Raw genomic sequence first — 21687 nt, forward strand, 5'->3', positions numbered from 1 at the left:
ACAAGGCAGAGGTGTTTAATGCATTCTTTGCCTCTGTCTTCAGCACGGATGACAGACCAAGGGGATCTCAGTGCCCTGAGTTGGAGGACCATGACTGTGAGAATGATCAACTCCCAGTCGACCCTGAAATTGTGCGGGATCTGCTGCTCCAGCTGGATCCCTCCAAATGTATGGGGTCTGATGAGATTCATCCAAGAATCCTCAAAGAGCTGGCTGATGTAATTGTAAACCCTCTCTCAGTGATTTTTGAGCAGTCCTGGGAATCTGAAGAGGTCTCAGCTGACTCAAAGCTGGTAAACGTTGTTCCAATTTTCAAGAAGGGCAAGAAGGAGGACCCTGGAATATGCAGGCCTGTCAGTCTCACTTCAGTGTCTGGTAAAGTTATGGAGAAGATTATTCTGGGAGGTATTGAAAATCACCTGAAGAACACTGTCATTAGTGAGCCAGCATGGCTTCATGAGAGAAAAGTCCTGCTTATCAAACCTGATTTCCTTTTATAACAAGGTAACCCACCTAGTTGATCAAGGGAAGACAGTTGAGGTGGTCTTTTTGGATTTCAGTAAAGCTTTTGACACTGTCTCTTACAGTATCCTTCTGGACAAAATGTCCAGCACACCTGGATAAACACATCATGTGGTGGGTGAAAAATTGGCTCAGGGGTCCGAGCACTAAGGGTAATACTGAATGGGGTTACATCAGGCTGGCATCTGGTCACTAGTGGACTGGTCACCTAGGGCTCCATCTTAGGCCCTGTGCTCTTCAACATCTTCATTAATGACTCGGTCGTAGGACTGGAAGGGATACTAAGGGAGTTTGCGGATGACACAAAACTGGGAGGAGCTGTTGACTCCCTCAAAGGCAGGGGTGCCCTGCAAGAGAGACCTTGACAAATTAGAGGACTGGGCAATCACCAACCATATGAAGTTCAACAAGAGGAAGTGCTGGATTCTACACCTGGGATGGGGCAACACTGGATGTACATAGAGACTGGTGAATGAGATGCTGGAGAGCAGTGCCATGGAAAGGGACCTGGGGGTCCTGGTCGAGTCAGCAGTGCCCTGGTAGCCAGGAGGGCCAACTGTGTCCTGGGGGCATTAGGCAAAGCATCATCAGCCGGTTGAGGGAGGAGATTGTCCTGCTCTGGTCTGCACTGGTGTGGCCTTGCCTTGAATATTGTGTGCAGTTTTGGGCACCACAATATAAGAAAGATATTCAGCTACTGGAGAGTGTCCAAAGGAGGGCAACAAAGATGGTTGAGGAGAAGCGGTATGAGGAGCAGCTGAGGTCACTTGGACTGTTCAGCCTGAAGAAGAGGAGACTGAGGGGAGACCTCATTGCAGTCTACAACTTTCTCATGAGGGGAAGAAGAGGGGCAGGCACTGATCTCTTCTCTGTGGTGACCAGTGACAGGACCTGAAGCAATGGCCTGAAGTTGTGTCAGGGGGAGTTTAGGTTGGATATTAGGAAAAGGTTCTTCACCCAGAGGGTGTTTGGGTGCTGGAACAGGCTCCCCAGAGAAGTGGTCACAGCACCAAGCCTGACAGAGTTCAACAAACATTTGGGCAATACTCTTGGGCACATGGTGTGACTCTTGGGGATGGTCCTGTGCAGAGCCAGGAGTTGGACTCGATGATCCTTGTGGGTCTGTTCCAACTCAGCATATTCCGTAATTCTGTGATCCCTGTTACTTCTTGGCTACAAGCAGGTTCCCCCAGTCACTCTTAATTCAAAGTCTTCAGTTTCACTCCTCCTGCTCTGTTTTCTTCCTCTGCCTTTAAAGCTCATAATTAACTTAAGGCAGCCCAGAGCCTGGAAGCTGAAACCCAAATTACATTTCCCGGCAGTGTCCATCAATGGTAGGCTGCTGTTAACACTTCAGAGGCTGCTCCTGCACAGTCATGTGGGGGTTTCAGATGCAGACAACATCCAGCGGGCCCTGCAGAGAGCAGCAATGCTCCAACCATGCTCCAGCCCTGAAACCAGAGGTAAACTGCTCCCTTACTCCAGACCTCGCCATGGCAATTGCTACCTGCTCAGTTATGCCATGCACGGAAGAAGCAATTCAGGCAAATAATAACCCTTCACCGTGGCCGAAGCATCGATAGAGTACCTAGCACAAGCAACTCGTGCCACGGACAGGTCCACCACCCTACTAATGATGTGCAGAGAGCAGAGAGAGCTTGTCCAAGGTCAGCCAGGAAAGAAACTAGATTTGCCGCCTGCTTTGTAAAGCGGGACATACAGCTAACATAAGCCTAGTGCGAAGATTATTATCCACAGGTAAAAAATTTCCTGGATCAGCCTCTGATGGTGAGTATTACATTTATAAGACTTTCAACTAGAAGGGGAGCTGGGATATTACATTATTATAGCACTTCAGGAATCTTCACATATTTTATGAGCACATTAGTATTATTTGTTTACTTAATAGCAATGCTGAAGGGTCCAATAAAATGTGAATACTTGCAGTACCAAGAACATAATGGCTTCCCATAACATTTTATACACATGAGAAATTCAAAACTCCTAAGTAATCATAATGAGAAGTGGATTTTCATCACTAATGTCAGGAGGTACCTACTGATGTGCACATGCTGTAATGTAGAGAGTGACTTCCTCCCTTATTTGCATTAATGAGAATTTCCATAAAGAACACATTACATATATAAAAAAATACTTTACAGCTGCTCTACATTGAAATTATGATTCATTTTGAATTACTGTGTTCTGGGCACAGCAATCTATGAGTACGGAAATACAGCCCCAAAGCCTGGCTGCTCAGGTGCTCCATCCATATCAAAAATACAGCAGCTCTGAAAGGCAGAGGATTGGAATTGCAGGGACCTGTTCATGGAATAAAACATCAGCAAAATGCTTAGCAGCTCAAGAAAATGGTTTGTTGCCTATTTTCCTCTTTTCTGGCATAACAGTTTGGTATAAAAGAGTGCAGGAGCCACTGCATAACAGGCCTGGAAAATAACTGTTCTGAACTGAAAATAAAAGAAAAACATCACATATTTTATGCTATCATAAACCTCTTCCTGCAGGTTTGCTGGCACTGACATTACATCTAATTGCTAATAAGAGTAATTTCTTCTTCAGACAGTAAATGATGCATGTAAAATAGCCTGAGGAATCAGATCCATCTTGTATTTAAAAATTAACAGAGATTTCAGGTTCTTCTCTTTTAGTGCATAAAATGCCAAATGTGGGGACATGCCACTGTGGGGATGTCCAGCTGCAACAGGTGAAATGGGCCACATTTCTAGCTGTGCAAGACCCACTTGGAAGGTGTGAAGACAAATGACTATAAGCTCACAATAGTATATCTGTTTTGGTCCGCACCACCAGTCTAACCTCAGCTTATTTCCCTCACACCTGTCCTAGGAAAACAACATCTCTTTTTTTTTCCCTTTTCTGAGAATAAGCCTTTCTGAAGGGCCTTATCCAGTGTTAATTAGGGGAGCCCCACTGCCACCAGTGAAGCATCAGTGATATACATATTCATTACTCCTTCATGACCTTGCAAGGGACTGAGTGAATAGCAACACTGATGGCTCATAGAAAAAGCCTGTCCAAGACTCCAGTAAGGTGGAGAAACCAGTACTAAAACTCACTAAAAAATATTTAGCTCTTTTCCCCCTAGTGCAGCTTTATTTCTTGACTGTGCTTACCTTACTTGTAGCTGTGTAGCTATTCAGATTCACGTTTAAAGTGAACTGGCTGCTCTATTTATTTAATGTGGTTTTAGTGAAGTGTTTGAGTCCGTTGGAAACCACAAAGATCCTCTCATGATTACCAAGTCTCTCACAACTTTTAGTGGCATCTAGCACGCCTGGGAGTACTTGTGAAAGGATGTACCTGGACATCTGCGAGCTTTGCACATCCAAAAAGTTTACCCAAGAGATAATCTTCATTTGTATTACCAAAATAAAGTCAACAGGCAGACAATTTGAGTAGCATTTACTTCATGCACTCAAGTCTTGCTGTCTCTAACCTTGGAGTAGAGCACAGGTAGTTTTATCATAGACCAACAAATACTGCTGAAACTCCTCTTTCTAAAAGACAGACCACAGTAATTTTCTTTGTGGCAGTAGCACTGCATTTAGAGTAAGTGAACTGCTCACCTGGCTGCCGACTGCAACAGAAAAAGCTGATTTGAGAAAACTCTCCTGGACATAATGAAGCTGGAGGAACATCCACCCACAGATGCACACAGGTTAAATAATCAGAGAGAATTCAGCCCCAGAGGTGGGTATTCAGACAAGGAGCTTGCTCTGAGAAATGGTTCTGGCTTGCGTTTGTACCTGCTTGATGCATTAACCAATGTCTTCAAGCTGCTTGGGTTACGGATGAGCTTGTCCAACATGCTGACAATTTCGTCAAACTTGGGCCTGCTGTTGCGGTCTTTCTGCCAGCAGTCGAGCATTAGTTGGTAAAGAGCAGCAGGGCAGTCCATGGGACTTGGCAGGCGATAGCCTTCCTCCACAGCTTTAATCACCTATGGGAGACAAAACACAAGGCTTTTCTTCCTCTCGCCTTTTTCCCAAATGCAACTTGACTTAAATACAGAACTTTGGAACCAGCAATAAACTCATGTAGAATCCTGCCACGCCCCAATTCTGCGTATAAAAGGCAAGCCAACTGAACCCTCTATCTTTCATATTTTCTATGGGACATGTTGAATAACTTAATTTTTGGTCACTGCAAAGTGAATCTAGAAAGCCAAGGCACTGCTGCAACCAGGGGGCCAGATCGTCAGGTTGTACTTGTTCAAAGCTCAGTTGTGGTCCATAGGTTATATGGCAGGAAACTCTTGGAGCCTATGCTAAGTCCACAAAAAGCAACCTACAGGGCTTTCTGGCATCTTCATGGAGTGCACTGATTTTGTTTATTCAGATGTTGGTTTCTTTTTAAATGAAAAGGCATGTGCTAGACCACAAATTTGTATTACAGTAATAAACGTCTGACTGTATTTCAAAAGAGACTTTGAATGCTAATTGATGGATGGATTCAAGGCAGGGGCAGAACAACCATCTCATATATCATTCAATACTGTCTGGGTCTAGTCGTTTCTCAGTGTGGCCACATTTCTGCCAGGAATTTAAAATGTCAGCCCAAGAGTATGTAAATTAAAACCAGGGGAGCTGTTGCACTGATTTCAAATACAAACCATCTATGGTTTTATATCTAAAACAAGTGGTATGCACATGTGCTGCCTGCCCTCTTGAAAGGCAGAAATGAATAAATGAGGGCAGAATTGAAGAAAGCAACTTGTTCTCCCCAGTTTGGGGCAGATTTACAGCAGGGCTCCAAGCCCAGCAGTTCCCATTTTGAACCATTACAATTTTCAGGAGAATGCGGCTCACATTTCAAGCCGCAAGGGTCTGCGTCTGTGCCAAGAGAGTTCCAGCAGCCCATCTTCACACCCTCTACTCCCAAGACTCCTTGACCAAAAGAGGGTGGAAGCAGATATTTGCTATGTGGAAAACCACAGTGCTTCACTGTGGGACTCCAAGAACTGAATGACACAGATGACATTCATTCTAGGCACCATCTCATGATTTGAAAACATCCTGTGTTTAAAAAGAAGGCTAAGGAGTTAGCATGGAAGTTGTTTTCATGATCTTTAGACCTAGATGAGCAGTACAGGAAGAGCTGCATCAGGCTGGCATTGCATTTCAGAAGGCTCCAAAATTCAGGACGGCATGAATTGCTTTCGAATTGTTTGTTCTCCTTCACAGAGCTTTTTGTTAAGTGGAAGAGTCCTAGGAATGAGCCAGGCTGGCTGAGCAGCAGCAGCAGGAACCTCAAACTCCCTAAGGATGTACGCAGTAAAGAGGCAGTTAGGCGAGGCTTTATGATCTCCTCCAAGGGTAGCAAGCACATCTGAAGATCTCGGCCACAACATAAGCAGTCTTTGTGCACCCATCTAAGATTTCATCTGTCGGTGGAGCAGTTGCACCGCTCTCCACCCAACCTACACTTGCAAGACACTCTCTTCTAAGGCCTGGCTGTTGCTCCCAGCATCGACACCCAGCCCCACCACAGTATGGTATCTGCACTGTCTGTTCTTCACATCATGCTTTTCAGCTGGTCCCTGATTCCAAATTTGCAGCTGCCCTATAAAAAAAGCCTTGGTGTGGCACAGCCATGAGAATATTATTTGCTGTGTCCACGTGTGTATTTATAACAATAATGGATCCCCCTCCAGCTGTAGCAGAAAGAAAATAGTAGCAAGACAGGGAGCAGACCATCTGGCACCAGCTCAGAATATCTGAACTACATCTGCAGTGGGGTTATGCATGTTTGATATTCCTGGCAGTAACAGCACAATCAATAGCGTTAACTCAATTTACAGGATGTCGTTCATCCTGGCGATACAATGCAAATGGTATCAAAATACTGCGAGGAGCTAGGACGCTGAAATACCCTCCTGCATCTGAAGCTACCCACTGAGTTCTAGCAATAAGACAAGCAAAAGAATGAAATAAAAAAGACCAAGTCACTTGTAGTCAACACAATGCTTAGAAAATGAGAAAGTGGTACATTTGCTGTTCCATTCATTGGTGTGTACTGCTTTGTAAGACTTGAGGAGCTAAAATTTGCACCTAAGGAGGCATTTTTGTCCCTCTCCCTCTTCTGGACAAGCATTACTCACTTATGGATTGGGATGTCTGAACTGGATGTTTGTGAGAGGACATTTGGGATAGTCCATTCCAGTAAACCAAAGCAACACTTTTAGCTCTGTGTTTCATAATCCACCACTCTGAATACTATAAAGCAATCACTGTGATCATTTATCTTAGCAACCTGTGCAACACGGGTCACGAAATTCCTCTCAAAAATTCCTGCATCAAAGCTTTTTCTTGTAGTCAAACCAAAGCATATTTTTAGAGGGCCATCCAGAGAACAGTTATGACTTTAAAATGTGGTTTGTGGCCTTTGCAGTTACAACACTGCTACCCTCTTGCACTGCACCTCCTTTAAAGCAATCCATCTGTAACATGGTGAGAATAATTTTTCTCATCATCACTTCTGCTTGCAAATGATGTGCTTTAATTACAAGCCATGCAACAAGAAACTCTGGTGCAACAGAGTCCAAAACTCATGTGACCCCTTGGTCCTCTGCACAAAAGCCAATGCTGTATCTAATACCACCGACTCTTCTCTCAACACAAGCAGGGGAGGAAAGAAGTAGAGGAGATGAAAGAGGAAGGCAAAAATTGCAGGAGGAACATGCCCTAGCCCTGAATTAAGGTCCGAGGCCACCACCATCCAGGCACTTGCCATCTGCACGTAGGCAGAGGCAAATAACACACAAGCAAAGCTTGAGCAGGAACTGATGCTCATAAATATCTCACCAGTCCTCTGCTTTCTGCTTTCACACCAGGCAAGTGTGAAATTCACCCTATGCCCCACAGTGTATGGAGGCATTTGGGTTTTTTGAAACAGTTCTGCAAAGCGTGGATGTTCATATGTTATGATCCAGACAAGGGACTCCCCTGGCCATGGAGCATTATTTCACTGGCACCAGCCTTAATCTTAGCCTGGCATTTACTGAACAACATCTGTGCCATGCCAGTGCATCAGCACTAAAGATAGTTACAGTGCTCAGTGTGAGTGAAAAAGCTTGGCTCTCAAGTGCTGCATTCTCTGTACAGACTATGGAAGAAAGTCGCTGTATTTGATTGAGATAAATCCCTGTGTAGACACATACTGCTTTACCAAACTTCCTGCAAATGTGACAGCCTCAGAATGCAGAAGCGGTGGGGCATTCATGCCAAACAACGTGCTCAGGTGGCGTGACCGTCTCTAAGGTACCACTTGTTTCCATGCCTGGACTCAAAGTGAGATGAGAGAGCAGCTCAGCATGACAGGTAGTAACATCCACTGATGGCAAAGGCTCGCAAAGAAAATGCAGGAGACACAGAATGCTCAGCCAGAGCCTTTGCTGCCAGTGAAACGGCAGAAAGTCATGGGGATAGGGATGCTGCTTAAAAAAAGAAGAAAGGATAAAACATCAGATGATGTGATCAGAGGAAACCCATGGTGAAAACCATGGTGGTAGGATCTCCACAGGCAGCAGGGCTGCCCCGCATGCCTCATGGTGAATCCGACCTCATGAGCTAGTTGGCATTCTCAGAGACCTTCACTGTCATGGTTCTTGGAGATGTGAAGAGGCAGGAGGGGTCTAGAAAATCTGGCAACCCCAGGCTTAAGTTTTTTACCCTTGGACAAGAACAGATTTTGATGGTGAGCTCAGGGTTGAATGTAGCCCTGAAGTAAGAACAAGAGATCCTTAGCCAGGCTGGGATTGGAGCTGAAGTCAGACAGGAGACAGTGTCCCCAGGCACCTCCCTGTTTGGAGATCCTTCAGAGAGCGGCCTTCAGGTCAGAAGCTCAAGGGGGCAATGGAACCTCGGAGCAAGGAGACACTACTGGAAGGGTAGTGTACAAATGAATCATAAGAGCTTTTGTTAGCACAAACTTACAAGATGTTCACAACAGGAGCAAAACTACTCTCTTGAGATCAGCAATGCACGAACAACCAAGATGCAGCTCTGTGGACTGCTGTCACTAGATCAAATCACCCAGCTTTTGTGCACGGAAACAAAGCCCTTACCATGACTCCCTTGAGTTGCTGCTTTACATGGCAGCAGGGGTTTGAACACACAATTGAAATGCTGCCAGTTTATCAGCTTCTATCCCCTGGCAGGCCTTTGTCATTAAGCAGAGGAGGGACAGGCTCCAGCTCTAACAACATTAGTGAAGCTCCAGCAGTCTGCTGGGGGAAGCAGGCTTGCCTCTGTGCAGACACATTTCCCTCTGTGCACAGCCTGTTCTGGGTTGCTGCAAAAAAAAGGAGCATCAAATGGGAGGATCATTTCTGTCTGGCATGGGGGAGCAAAGCCATTTTTACAGCAGCTCTCCTCATCTTGTCCCCACTCTGCCTCTCTGATTGCAGAATGAATGCTGAGCCCTCAAAGTCCCATCACACAGCAACTCTCACACGTGCTTACATCTTGGTTTGTCATTTCCCAGTAAGGCCTCTCGCCGTAGGACATCACCTCCCACATTACGATGCCATAGCTCCAGACGTCACTGGCCGATGTGAATTTGCGGAAGGCAATTGCTTCAGGTGCTGTCCATCGGATGGGGATCTTCCCTCCCTAAATGGAAAAGAAATGGAAAAAACCCACAAAAAACAGATTGCAGAGGAGGGCAGAGAACATGCAAAAGAAGACGAAACAGCTCTCCTCAGAGCACCAAGGGATGTTATTTTCTTTCTGGAAAGAGACATCGAATTTTAAAGTAAATCTGTTTGACAGCATGGGGCCCCTTTCCACATTATCTCAGCCCATAAGCATTTGTAGGCTGCCTACTAATTGGCTGTCCTGAAGGTTTGTTGTTTGAATGTTGTTTGAATGCTGGGACATGTATAGGATCAACATCTCAATTATGTTGCATGGGTTGGTAAGGGAATACAGTTCCTCCATTTCTGAGAGCAAGCGGGGGAGGAACAGACAGCTCTGAAGCCAAGGAAGACTTTGATCTAATGAGGGCTTCATGCAAATTGCTGCGGAAGTAATGCCTTTTTTTTTTTTAAATGCAGTCCCGATCCTGCAGAGGGATCTGTGTAGGCACAGAAATCTGTGTGTGCAAAGACCAGCCTGCTTAGCCTCTGCTGTGGGACTGAAAATGATGCCACAGCAGTCAAATGTGCTTTGCTGTTTCATTTTCCCCTTTCTATCATTTTAGAAATCAAACTTCAGACCAGCTCTGAGAAGGAAAAGGGGAAGGAAAGGGGATTCTGGACTAAGGAATACTTTTCTCATTGGGTTTAAAGAGTTGTCTCCCTTGATTTATATAAAAAAATATTTTACTGTGAAGTCCCTTCCTCTTACTGTTGAGCTAAATATTGCAAGGTCTCCCTGAATACCCCCTCACAGTGTTTGTTATTGGAAAAATAACAGGGTTTGGAACATGCTTCCAAAGCAACTTTTACAAATTCTCTTCTTCCAATAGTCATTCACAGCCTTATCAGGGCATGCCTTAAGTGAAGGGCCAGATTCTCAGCAGTGCCAATTAGCACATGGCAGCACACTGCAGCCACAGCAGAGCTGGCCGAGAGCCCTCCAGCCTGCAGGGAAGTGCTAGTCCAGCTGTGCACTGAGTCCCATTGTGGGGCTGTGACTGCCAAGAGCTGAAAGACCTTTCCCAGATCTCTGCAGGAACTGGCAATGTGACTTAAGAGAGCTCCCACCACCTGCAAAACAATACCCTTGGAAAAACATGCTAATAGGACATGTCCAGGTGTGCCAATCACTGCCATTAATATTGGAGGCTCTCTCCAAGTCTGTGCTGCTGAGGATGGGTCCTGTCCACTCCCTCTCTTCAGTGCTGGGGCCATGTGGCCTCGCACTAGGATAGGTGGGCTGATGTCCTGAAATGATTGACGGAGGATGAACAGGGGCAGAGTACTGAGGCTGGAGAAGCTCTTTCTCAGATTGGGAGAAATTACCCTCAAATTACTCAGGGTAACGTTGGGGGCAACGTGCATTATTTGCAATGGGCATTCATTACACACTTACCAACGTTTTAAAACAGTCAAATTATTCCGAAGACCATGGCTTACATCTCCACAAGGGTACCTGAGCAAAGCAATTGCTCTTTCCTCCCTTTGGTATTCACCAAAGAGGTCAGAGTAGAGCTGGAAACATGGCAACTTTGCAAAGTCTGCTATTTGACTCATGTACCCAACCTGAACTTGGAATTTATTAATGAAATTCTGCCTTATTTGGCTACCCCCACTATAAATTTAAGGCTTTTGCAAAAATAATTTGATAACAATTAACTGTTAACATCAGATCAAACCCTCATGCACAGTTTAGAGGCCCTGGATTTGTAGAAACCTCTTTGCTGAACACTGAAATGTGGTAGGGAATAAGGTTTTCTTGATCCCAATCCTAACTATATCCTCCTAACTCACCCTGGTTGTGTATGCTGCTTCAGGGTCATCTTCTAGGACTCTGGAGAGGCCGAAGTCTGACACCTTGCAGACTAAGTTACTGTTGATCAGGATATTCCTGGCGGCCAGATCCCTGTGTACATAACCCATGTCAGAGAGGTACTTCATTCCTGATGCAATGCCTCGTAGCATCCCAACCAGCTGAATGACTGTGAACTGCCCATCATTCTTCTGCAAAAGGAAGGAGACATTTGATGAGTTGAGAGTCTCTGTACCCTCAGAATTGTGCGTACATGAATAAAAATGCAAAGGCAAGTCTCCAGGGAAGAAAATCAGGAAAATTAATAATTCATTACTTTCACGCTCTGACCACAAAGCTTTTCTAAGTTTCACTGTTTAGATTAGGATCTCTCGAGACAAAGCTAAGGAAATGTAGTTCTTTTAACTGGAGATCAAGGAGCGAGCTGTTTCCACTGGTGACTGATAAAGAGACTGTGACACTTGTAGTTATGTGTATAAGAGAACCAGGATGGGCTGTTTCTCAGCCAGCCCAACTGAATGGTATCGAACTGCAAAATCCTACCTGTAAAATATTCACATGTGAATATTTGGGGGTAGGGGCTCTTCCTCATGTTGTCACATTGCATTTCTAACCACTTCCCCTATCTTCCCTTTTCTAGCTCTTACGTTTCATGAAAAAACTCTGTCAAGTTTGCCATGCAGTGTGGATGTGCTCTTGAAACACATCAAATTTTTCAGGAGAAGTTAATCATTTCCATGCAGGCAACTGCCTTCTAAAATAAACATAATATCCTCCAATTTATTCTTGTCTGTTTATATCAACATATGCACCAGGTCCTTCATGATGCTGTGCAAATGTAGATCAAACAGACGACTGAGTTACTCCTCCCTCCAGACGGCACCAATACCCAGGAAACATTTTCATTGATATTAACCCTCCGCAAACAACCCAAACCTTAACGAAGGTCCCTCTGGAAAAAGAATCTAAGTATTACCTTTAAAAATGTATCCAGAGAACCATTCTCCATGTATTCAGTCACTATCATTACTGGTTTGCCTGGAAAAAAAAAAGTGCACGAGTTTGTAAGCAATTTATTTAAAAAACATGAAAATACAGAAGTCTTTTCATAGTGCATCTGCATTTGAATATACAGGCATGCAACAGTAAATCTATACCAAGACACTGCTGTCCCAGCAGGAGGACAAGTGTTTTTTCCCAGAATATATATAGAAGTAGGGGAATTGAGGAGGAGGGGATGAAAAAGTAATCCCATATTGTTAGAGGTACCAAGCCCTAGAGTGTTTAGATGATGATTGAGGAAGAGGTTGCAAGCTGAACCCAGGCAACCCTCTTCTTAGCTTCACCAAGAAGCTGAAAGCTTGCAGAGGCCAAATTGCACACAGCAACCTCTTTGGACTCTTCCCTAGAACTTTAACACCCAGAAGTAACAACGGGAGCCCAACAGGAGCAACCAGGATGATTTGAAGCTTGAGCTTGGTAGCCACCAAAATCAAGACCAGGAAAGGATGGGATTACATCCCTTCTAATTCAAGTAATTCCATGTGACTACCTTTGTAAACACAACTGGAAGTAAGAAAAGGAATATTTACACTGCAGAACAAAAGCTAGTCAAGTATGGAATGAGTGCAAGTCGAAATCAAAGTTCTTAACAAAAGATCTGGTCTCCTACTGTTGACAGGAATAATAATGTTTTTCCAAATCTGTTTGATTAATTTTCATGCCCGAGTCATTTTAATGGTAATTATATATAGTTTTTCCTCAGTTTTTAGATCTAATTTCTCGCTAGCTTGCCACAATGGCATAGCAATAATTAATGTGGTGCGCTCCACTCCTTGTAAATTCAATGAAATCTTATAAGAACATGTAAATTATTTTTTATTTAAATCAATTTCCATTAGCTAGCAAGAAGCACAGACAAAAGAGGAGCTGCCAATTATTTGTAAAGTGCATTATAAATGTCTTTCATAGAAATGATCAACGAGAGCTGCTGCGTGTCACAACATGCACAGGAAGGTAAATACTAAAAATTGGCACATGTTCTACCATTTAGATAGATCTTAATTTTTCCCACTTTACCATTACCTTAACTATTTTACCTAATTTACTGCTTAATTATCTACACAACAAAGGCAATTTTGAAGCTGTCCATCAAAATACTCATTGCTGTGCAAACACTACCTTTGCAGCATGAGGGACCTGTGCTGCTTCAATTCTTTTAAGTTCCTATCACAGCTATTGCCTGAGCTTGAAACTTGCCAAAAGTATTACTCTTAATATGAGAAATGCACTTTGGGACCATGAAGAATATTGAGTCCCAAATAAAATAACGGGCCCCATCTTCAAGGATGACAGCCATCTGTCTACGCACAACATGGGCTACACATGGGAGGGAGCCATTGCTATTGGTTGGTAAATGTGTCAGTGGATTTGCAGGGAAGAAAAATTCCAGGTATGCCTCAAATTTAATTTTTCTTTTTTTGTTTTTAAACACTAAACACCCATCTGTAGCATGGTGCCCCTTATCTCTGACACTTCAAGGCAAGCGTTGCAGTGAGAATGGTGTCTTGTTACGCCACCACCGTGGGGGACCTCCTCCAGACTTCTGCCTTTGGCTGCCATCAGAGAAAAGAAAATAAGATTTTGGCACTTATGTTTCATTATCTGACTGCTGCAGGTTGACAGTAATCACGGAATAAATTAACCCCATATCCAAGAGCGTGGAAATAAAGACACAAATAGATAGCTTTCAACAAAGTAAATTAAAAGTAAACATTGGCCCTTCTAAAGCACTGGGCTGACTCTCCGTGTCAGCAGGGCTCCCTCCTGCTGGCATTACATGGCCATAAAATGTATGTGGATGACACTCATATCAATGTACTAATGCAATGTGCGCACCGTCAGCACAACCAAATGGCATGCAAATGAAAACAGGACTGTCACTACCTTTGTAAAGCAGAAATAGCTAAGGGCTTGTCTGCAAGGGGACAATGAAGATGGTTAATCCAAATTAACTAAGGTGTGCATTTGAACTATATTAGTTAAATGGTATGAAGCCCCTGCATGATATTATCTTTCAGAATTAAAAATGGCCTAATTCGATTTCACTTAATTTACTTCCAAAGTAAATCATGATGCAGCAAAGACATTTTACCCCAAGATCTGAATCTACAATAGGCCAATGAATGAAACACTGAAGGGAAAAAGAAGTTAAAAAATACTTTGAGACAGCAACATAGTTTGTGATTCAAGAAGGTTGTTTTAGTGCATGTAAAAGAAAAGAAAAAAAGCTGTGAAGATGCTGCTGGAAGAAATTTTGAACGGAATAAACTAGCATGTACTGAGCTAATGACAAGCTAAGGGTGCATGTACCCACCCTGCATCCAAACTCCAGTTGCTTCAAGTCTAATTCAGAAGCAGAGCTCCTGGTGTTTCCGCAGTCTTTGGAGCAGACAGTCACTTCATATAAAAGGCAGCTTGCTAGGGAGGAACATTCTCTCTGAAAGTGGGATTCCCATCCACCCCCTGAGGCCCCAGCGGCCAGAAAGACTCAAGCCCATGCCAGTAGCAGCTTTCATGGATGTCTAATCATCAGTCTCTTCCTACCCAATATTCCACATCCCTGGAGGACTAGAAATTGGAGCTTTTATGTATTAAGGGTTACACAAGGTGTCCCTGATATTTATTCAATTTTTAGGAGAAATCTATTTTGCTTATTTGTTTTTTCTCTTAAAAGTCTTAGGAAATGCAATTTCACAGAAAAAAATGCAAGAAAAGGCTGCTGATTGCAAAACAGCATTGATTTTGTGTAGGTTATAAGGATGTGAACCAGACAAACAGCTAGCATCTCTATACTTTGCCTAGTGCAGCTCTGAAAAAGAACTAATGTTGGAGACACTTCCTCTGATTAATGACAAATAGTACCAACAGCAGTCATGTGGCACCAAACGCCACCCCTTGAACAGCAGTAATTAAGCTCTGATGTTGCCAAACATGAAGACAAGAGGGGAGACAGCCATTCACACTTGTGAGGCTGGTGCTTCTTCACTTAAGGGACATCTTAAAATAAAGTAGTGGCTCTTTTCGACAAAACAATCCTTGATGCAAATAATGTAGATCCTCCGAGGCTTTAAAATGAATGAGTAACAACACCTTTGCACATTTTCCACAGCCTCAGCACAGCACCAACAGCCAGAGAGGCTTGGACTGTGCAAATTTGGATGTGCTGTCTTTTTCCCTGCCCTTATCTTCAGTGCATACAGTAATTTGGAAAAGAACTGGGTTGGGAAAGTTATGGAAGGTTTTGCTAACTAAAAAGTCAGACCCCAGTAACTCTTGTGCTGAGATGTTTTGCCAACATTTCACATTTTCCTCAAGCCCTCAACCCCACTCATAATCTATATGCCAGCATCATGGGCAACTACTACCAGGGGCATCACTATTAGATCCCAAGGGGATCTTGCCTTAACTGTGGTTTTATACAATCCTGTCATTTTCAGCTATAATCCTGTTCTGCTTCTGGAAACCTTCTGTTCTTGCTTACATCCTATGTGAGTGATCACTAGACTCAGTATTACCCTCCTGTGGGCTTTGCTTCAGTGGTTTCTCAAAACATGATCACTGGAAATCATCAGGGGTTGTGGGATTGGTTCCCCCCTCTCCCATACTCTTGGTAGCAAAATCTTTCTCATTTCCTTGCCTGAGAAATCACTTCCTACTTCCTAGCACATCTTTGCTCACCCTAGGGATCAAGTGGTTTCAAAAGTGAACAAATAAAGGCAGGAATAAGAGGCAAGTCTGCTTAGAAAACTTAGTAGTTGGCTTGGTGTTGCTGTGTTCAAAATGCTCTTGCATTTTGCAGGTGGTATTTGCTGCTGAACTACTTGCAAGGCGGGAATCAGGCAGCATACTCCACTGGCATCCAGACATCCCAGGCGTATTGCCATCTCTATCATCTACACACTGCATGAGACTGGTCAAAAACACCTCCCGTTTCTGTGTCCTTTGATTTTGGGCCTTCAAAGAGGGGTTTTCTCTTAAACCATGCATATTATGCCGAAGTGAGGTCTGCAGAGGCAGTTACAGTTTTGTATCATTTTAGGTATTATCTATCCATTGCAGCTCAATGAACACCAAAACCCTTTGGGCACAAGCCCCCTTTACCGTGTTGGGGAGCCTGTTTCTGGCTGGACCTATCAAGTGTGACACTTCAGGCAACGGAGTTCCTTTTTTTTGAGGAATTAAGAAAGGTGCAGTCAAAAAGTGAGTAACTTCCGTCTTCTTCCCCTGACCAACTCTCCCATCAGCCAGAGTTCAAGAACAGCAGCCCACAGCAACTTGTACCTACTTTTTGTGACGACACCTTCCAGGTGGATGATGTTGGGGTGGTCAAACTGCCCCATGATGCTTGCTTCTCCCAAGAAATCTCTTCTCTGTTTCTCTGTGTAGCCCACCTTCAGGGTTTTGATAGCCACAGGAAACTCACGCTTTCCCTGCAGCTTCAACCGTCCACTGCAGACTTCCCCAAATTCACCTTCAGAGAAAAGTCAGAAAAGACGGGATCACAGCATGTCCAGGGAACGCATGACGCATATGTGTCTACAGGATGCAGCTCAGTCTCAGCTGATCAAAAGCAGGCAGGGCTGCTCTGCACTCATGGATGTGGATTGCTGAACATCACAGTATCACCATCTCAAATAGCTGGTGTACCAAAAGCCAAGTAATTCATAACCATAAGAAAACTGGGAATAAAAATGTATTTTTCCTTCATTTAAAGAGCTATGCTTTATATTCTACTGAGCCTTTTTTTTAATTTCATACTTTTGTCTACTAGATGAAAAAGTCCTGTCACATTCTATACCATGGCCCTGTATGGATAGGTGTAAAACACAAACCACTTGCTTCTTAACCTTCCTTTGGTAAGTTACATAGATGGAATGCTGTTAGCTTTTCACACTAACATATATTTTCGTAGAATATAAACCCTTTACAATTTTATGACTACTTTTAAAAAAAGTAACCCAAATGGATCTTTTTTTCTGGTGAATAGTAAATTACCCCCAAACCCATAATTTTACATCATGGAAAATACTCCTAAAGTTGGATGCAAGTCTAAACAAACAGCTGGAATGAAAATAGAGTTTCTTCTTTTAACCAAGGAAGTTTAAAGCTTTGGACTTTGGTTTGTGCTTTTTTAATCTCCCAGATGACTTCTTAAATTTTTCTTCAAGACTGACCTTTATGAGGGAGGTGAAAAAGGTTAAAATGGCAAAAAAAGAGTGAAAATTAAGTGACTCATTTCCCTTAGCATCCACTGAAATGACTCAGCTTGATCCAAACGTGACCATTTTCTGACACTTTCAGTTCAGTTACTGCATTTCAAAACTGCAAAGAGAGGTTTGTCCCAAACTTCAGTTGGAACATGCTCATCATCACTTGCAGGGTAACTAGCAGCTCAAATATTTCATGGCCCTTCCCATATCTCTTATATTAAGAAAGCCAACCCTTCATGTTGCTAAGGGTCATGAAATGCATTTCCATACCAGCTCCAATAACTCTTTCAATAGTTATGCATGAAGCTTCAATCTCCTTAGCAAACTCGTGGACAGCTTGATTAGGGTCCTCATAGGTGTGGGGATCAATGTAGGTCCTTACTCCAGGCAGCTTAACTGCAGACACAAATTTAAAACATTAATAGTGCATGACAATACAGAAGACGGGCATTACACACTCCTGTCCCTTGAACTCTGCTTTGATGGAAAACATTGCAGCAAGGAAGCCTATTTCTATGGTGAAAATTAATACTATTCTTGGAAAATGATATTTAGCTTATATGTGATGCATGTGCAACTTCACTGTATTTAGAAAAGTACATCACAGTGCTCAGCTGGAATGATGTACAGCAAGTCCCTTTTGGTGCTGTGTAATGGGCTGGTCGGGGGTCTGGTGCAAAAGGATCCCTTTCTGGAACTGGAGAGAGTACACCAGGAGGAAAAGTGCAAAAACCAAGATGTTACAGGAGCAACTTGTGAAGCAAGTTGGATGGATAGGGGTTGAAGGAGAGCTGAAATAAATTATGCCCTACCAGTCACATATTAGTTAATTAATCAGCCACATTATTTCAGATGGCGTTACTGAGATTTAAATGAACTGCATATTTGCAGTACAAAGCCTGTGGGTTGTACCAGTATAAATATAATCGATAGCAGGCTTTTTCTCCAGGATTTGAGAGGGGGAAAAAGTATTTTCATTATCCATATTATAAGTTTGTTTTGACAATCATTAAGGCTACTCACATGAAGAATTGCTCATCAGTCTAATGAGACAGCTACATTACATTGTGGCTCTTAATTGATTTGCTTCCTGCTGCCTTCATTACACAGCACTAATGGAAATTTGACTTTCACTCAAGATGCGTTTGCCTTTTCCACCCCAAAAGGCACCTCACTGTTACCCATGTCCAGATCCCACAGCACTTGATGAAGGAAGGCTCTTCAAACGCTGGCTTTGCATGAACAGAAGGACTGATAGTAACCATGAGATTTACTTTCTAGCATCACTGCAGAGGGTTTTTGTATACAAGGCATCAACACAGCACTTCTGAAAGCTTCCTAGGAGCAAGAAGTAGGTGTTATTCCTCACACCTCTGCAGAGGCATCCAATGCAAAGAGTAGCAGTGGGCTTGGTCCTCATGGCTGGCTGGGTTGAAGCAAGGGTATCAAACAGGTATTTTGGACTGATGCATCCAGACCACAAAAACGTAGAGTTTTTACATGCTGACCAGGCAAAATTAATAGCACCATGGGTCACACAGCAAAGACAGAGGAACAAACCAAAATGGCTCACTAGAGAGATCTGTTGAAAATGTACAGGTGTGAATAGCTCAGCGCATATAAGGGCTGTTCAAATCTTCAGTTCTCTGTGGGGCTTACAGCAGGGGCAGGGGGGACCTACTGAACAAATGATTCTTTTGTACATTACCAGCAAAACTATATTTTTTTTCAGAAAACCATGTCTCAGTTGTATTTCTTATTACCACAGAAAGCCAAAGACACATATATACATGTTTTCTCTTTACTCACTGTGGCCGTTATGAAAATGCATCTTTTCTTCTTCTGGATCTTGTTTAGCCTTGCTATAGCCACATCGCCTGAAAAAAAATCCAAACACAACAGAAGAGCGTTGTTGTCTCTGGTATGGTAGAACTCCGTTCTTTACTTCGAATCACACAAAACACAAATCCAACCTCTCTAGTGGCTCTATTGCTGCTGTCCCAGTTTTAGCTCATCAAACTACTTGCAATTTTTCTAATGGGATTCAGGGCCCAAGGCCCATAGATTTTCAATAGGACTTGTGTTTCCAAATCCCAGAGATGCTTCTGAACAACTCCACTCTACCTTACATGTAATGCAGCTATTATTAAGAAGAAAAAAAAAGCCAGAACAGGAAGGACAATGGAAGGGGAATGGGATGCAACATAAGAATTGAAGAAACAAGATCTCCTGGACTGCAGAGCTTTTGCAAGGCACTACGTTGTATGTCTTGCATGCTCCCCTTCATCCACTGGGCATTTGCAAGGAACTTGAAATTTTGATTCTTTAGAAAACAGCCTTGTGTGAACATTAACACCTTATACACATGCAAAGTAATGGCTTAAACCAAATCAAAACCTGTTGCCTCACTGCCTTCAAGGGTCTCCTATGTATTTCTTGCTCTGCACAGAATTTCCTGCACATCTCCTGACTTTCCACCATTCACCCTCTGCCCAGCAGAATAAAGATGGAAGAAGACACGCAGTCCCTCCCTGACCTATCTTGCTCCCACCGTAGCACTAGACAGTGCAAGGATGCTGCTGAATCCTACCACAGCGTTGCAACCACAGTCTTATTGGAATTGCATCTCCCTCAGGGCATCCTCCTATTAGTCTTTGGTTAGTCTTCCCCGGCTCAGCCCTCATTCTTCTTGTTGGTTTTCTAGGCAATGACTTTGCATTGGCATTACACTTTTTATTTGGTGGCATTTCTGAGATCTGCTTCACTTAGACAACCACAAAGGAAGCCACAAGATAACTGTATAGAGAAGGAGAATTGCTATAAACACACATACATTAAAAAATATGGGATCAGGTAGGTAGGATGCACATATATATGCCAGTCATTTCAAGGACCTGATATGACAACTGGGTATGGGAACTGGATCATCCTTACAGCAAACTGCATGGACATGAGACTGAGGGACACTGCTTGGTAGAGTGAAAAACCTGAAAGAGACACCTGCAAGCCAGTCAGCATGCAGTGGGATTGCTAGCTGGCAACCTCAAAGAAAGTCTCAGATTACTAAGAAGCCACTTAAAGCTGAGAAACTTGGAGACTTCTCTTCCATTACCCGTGATTTTTGAGCTAGGGGCATGTGAACACTCCAGCATCACTCACAGCAAGGAGGAGCATATGATTAGCAGAAACAAAACTGCAATTAGGAGGAGGCAGTAATAGGCATCTGCATGAAACATGCCCTCAGCATGAAGTCCTATTACAGGGAACTGCTGTCTGCCTGGATGCAAGGGGCCCAGCAGCCTTTTGGCTATAGGATTTTGGCACTGGGTTTGTGAAACTATCACAGTTACAAACAAAATCCGGAACATGACAAAACTCTGTCACTGAGCTGGACCCAGCAGAGCTGGACGCCAGGGGGTTGAGAAGGGGAAAACCAATATGAGCTTCTGGGGCTACTCCAGGGAAGAGGAAGCTTACCTTGGGGAGAAGGGGAGACCTGTGTCATAGGGAGAGGAAGGAAAAACAGAGATTGCAAAGGTTGTGCAAGCACAGGGGAATGGATCAAGATAAGGTGCAGAAGACAAGGGGAAAGCTGACAGGCAGTCCGGGGACACAGGCAGGGAGATAAACAGATTGCAATTGATAAACAGCCAGGCTATCCATGCAGGGCACGATTTCAGCAGTAGCAACCAAGCTGAGATCATCACACTTTGAATGCAAAACCCACGAGAACGGCAATGAGGTGCCCGGACACACGGCTCAGTTATCTGCGCATCTGTGCTCATTGCCTTTCTCCAGCAGCAGCAGTGCCATTTCCTGAGATAGGGTCCTGCATAATTAACTCAAACCCTAAGCACTAGGTCTACATGGAGACCCTGGGAGTAAGGCTCACTTCAAAGCACATTCTGGTGTTCACAAACCCTCTCCTTCATTATTGTACTACCTCCCCCTTTAACTGAATAAACTAGAGATATGAGTTTCAGTAACAAGTCCCACTTCTGGGAACCCCATTTTTTGTTGCTGCAAGTTGCCAAAAGTGACATCAATTTTCTGCAGAAGTAATTTTTCTGGACAAAGGCATATAACTCAATTTTTCTTTTAAAAATACACAAATATTTCAATTCATCCTTTTACCAAATGCACATATCCAAGATTTCTTCTCTTTGCCTTTTGAAGCAAATGCCCTCATCTCTTCTTTAGGTTTGGAGTACTTCACCTACAAAGATGCTTTTCTACCATCATCCTTTGTATGACCTGCATCTCCCGATTCTTCGACCATAAAGATGGAGGAGACAGAAATGGGGAACATGCCATCCCTTGCATCCAGTGATTTAAGCACACCTTGATGCACAACAGTCCATGTTTTTCTGCCCAGGGACACACTCAAAGGGCCAATTCAAACC

The 21687-nt window shown here is 43.5% G+C and overlaps 1 protein-coding gene across 10 annotated transcripts in view; it reads right to left on the reverse strand.

The window, feature by feature from the left end:
• Positions 1-21687, reverse strand: part of EPHA5 (EPH receptor A5) — a 202963-nt gene that overhangs the window by 11772 nt on the left and 169504 nt on the right. For all 10 annotated transcript variants that reach the window (XM_027676979.1, XM_027676978.1, XM_027676976.1 and 7 more), the window contains 7 exons: positions 19094-19161; positions 17555-17680; positions 16360-16545; positions 11989-12050; positions 10994-11203; positions 9024-9173; positions 4308-4501 (listed from right to left, as the gene is read on the reverse strand). In XM_027676979.1, the coding sequence (XP_027532780.1) occupies positions 4308-4501; positions 9024-9173; positions 10994-11203; positions 11989-12050; positions 16360-16545; positions 17555-17680; positions 19094-19161 (996 nt within the window). The remainder of the gene's footprint in view (positions 1-4307; positions 4502-9023; positions 9174-10993; positions 11204-11988; positions 12051-16359; positions 16546-17554; positions 17681-19093; positions 19162-21687) is intronic.

The sequence above is a fragment of the Neopelma chrysocephalum genome, unplaced genomic scaffold, assembly GCF_003984885.1.
Source record: "Neopelma chrysocephalum unplaced genomic scaffold, ASM398488v2 Primary Assembly neopelma1_42b, whole genome shotgun sequence".
NCBI lineage: Eukaryota > Metazoa > Chordata > Aves > Passeriformes > Pipridae > Neopelma > Neopelma chrysocephalum.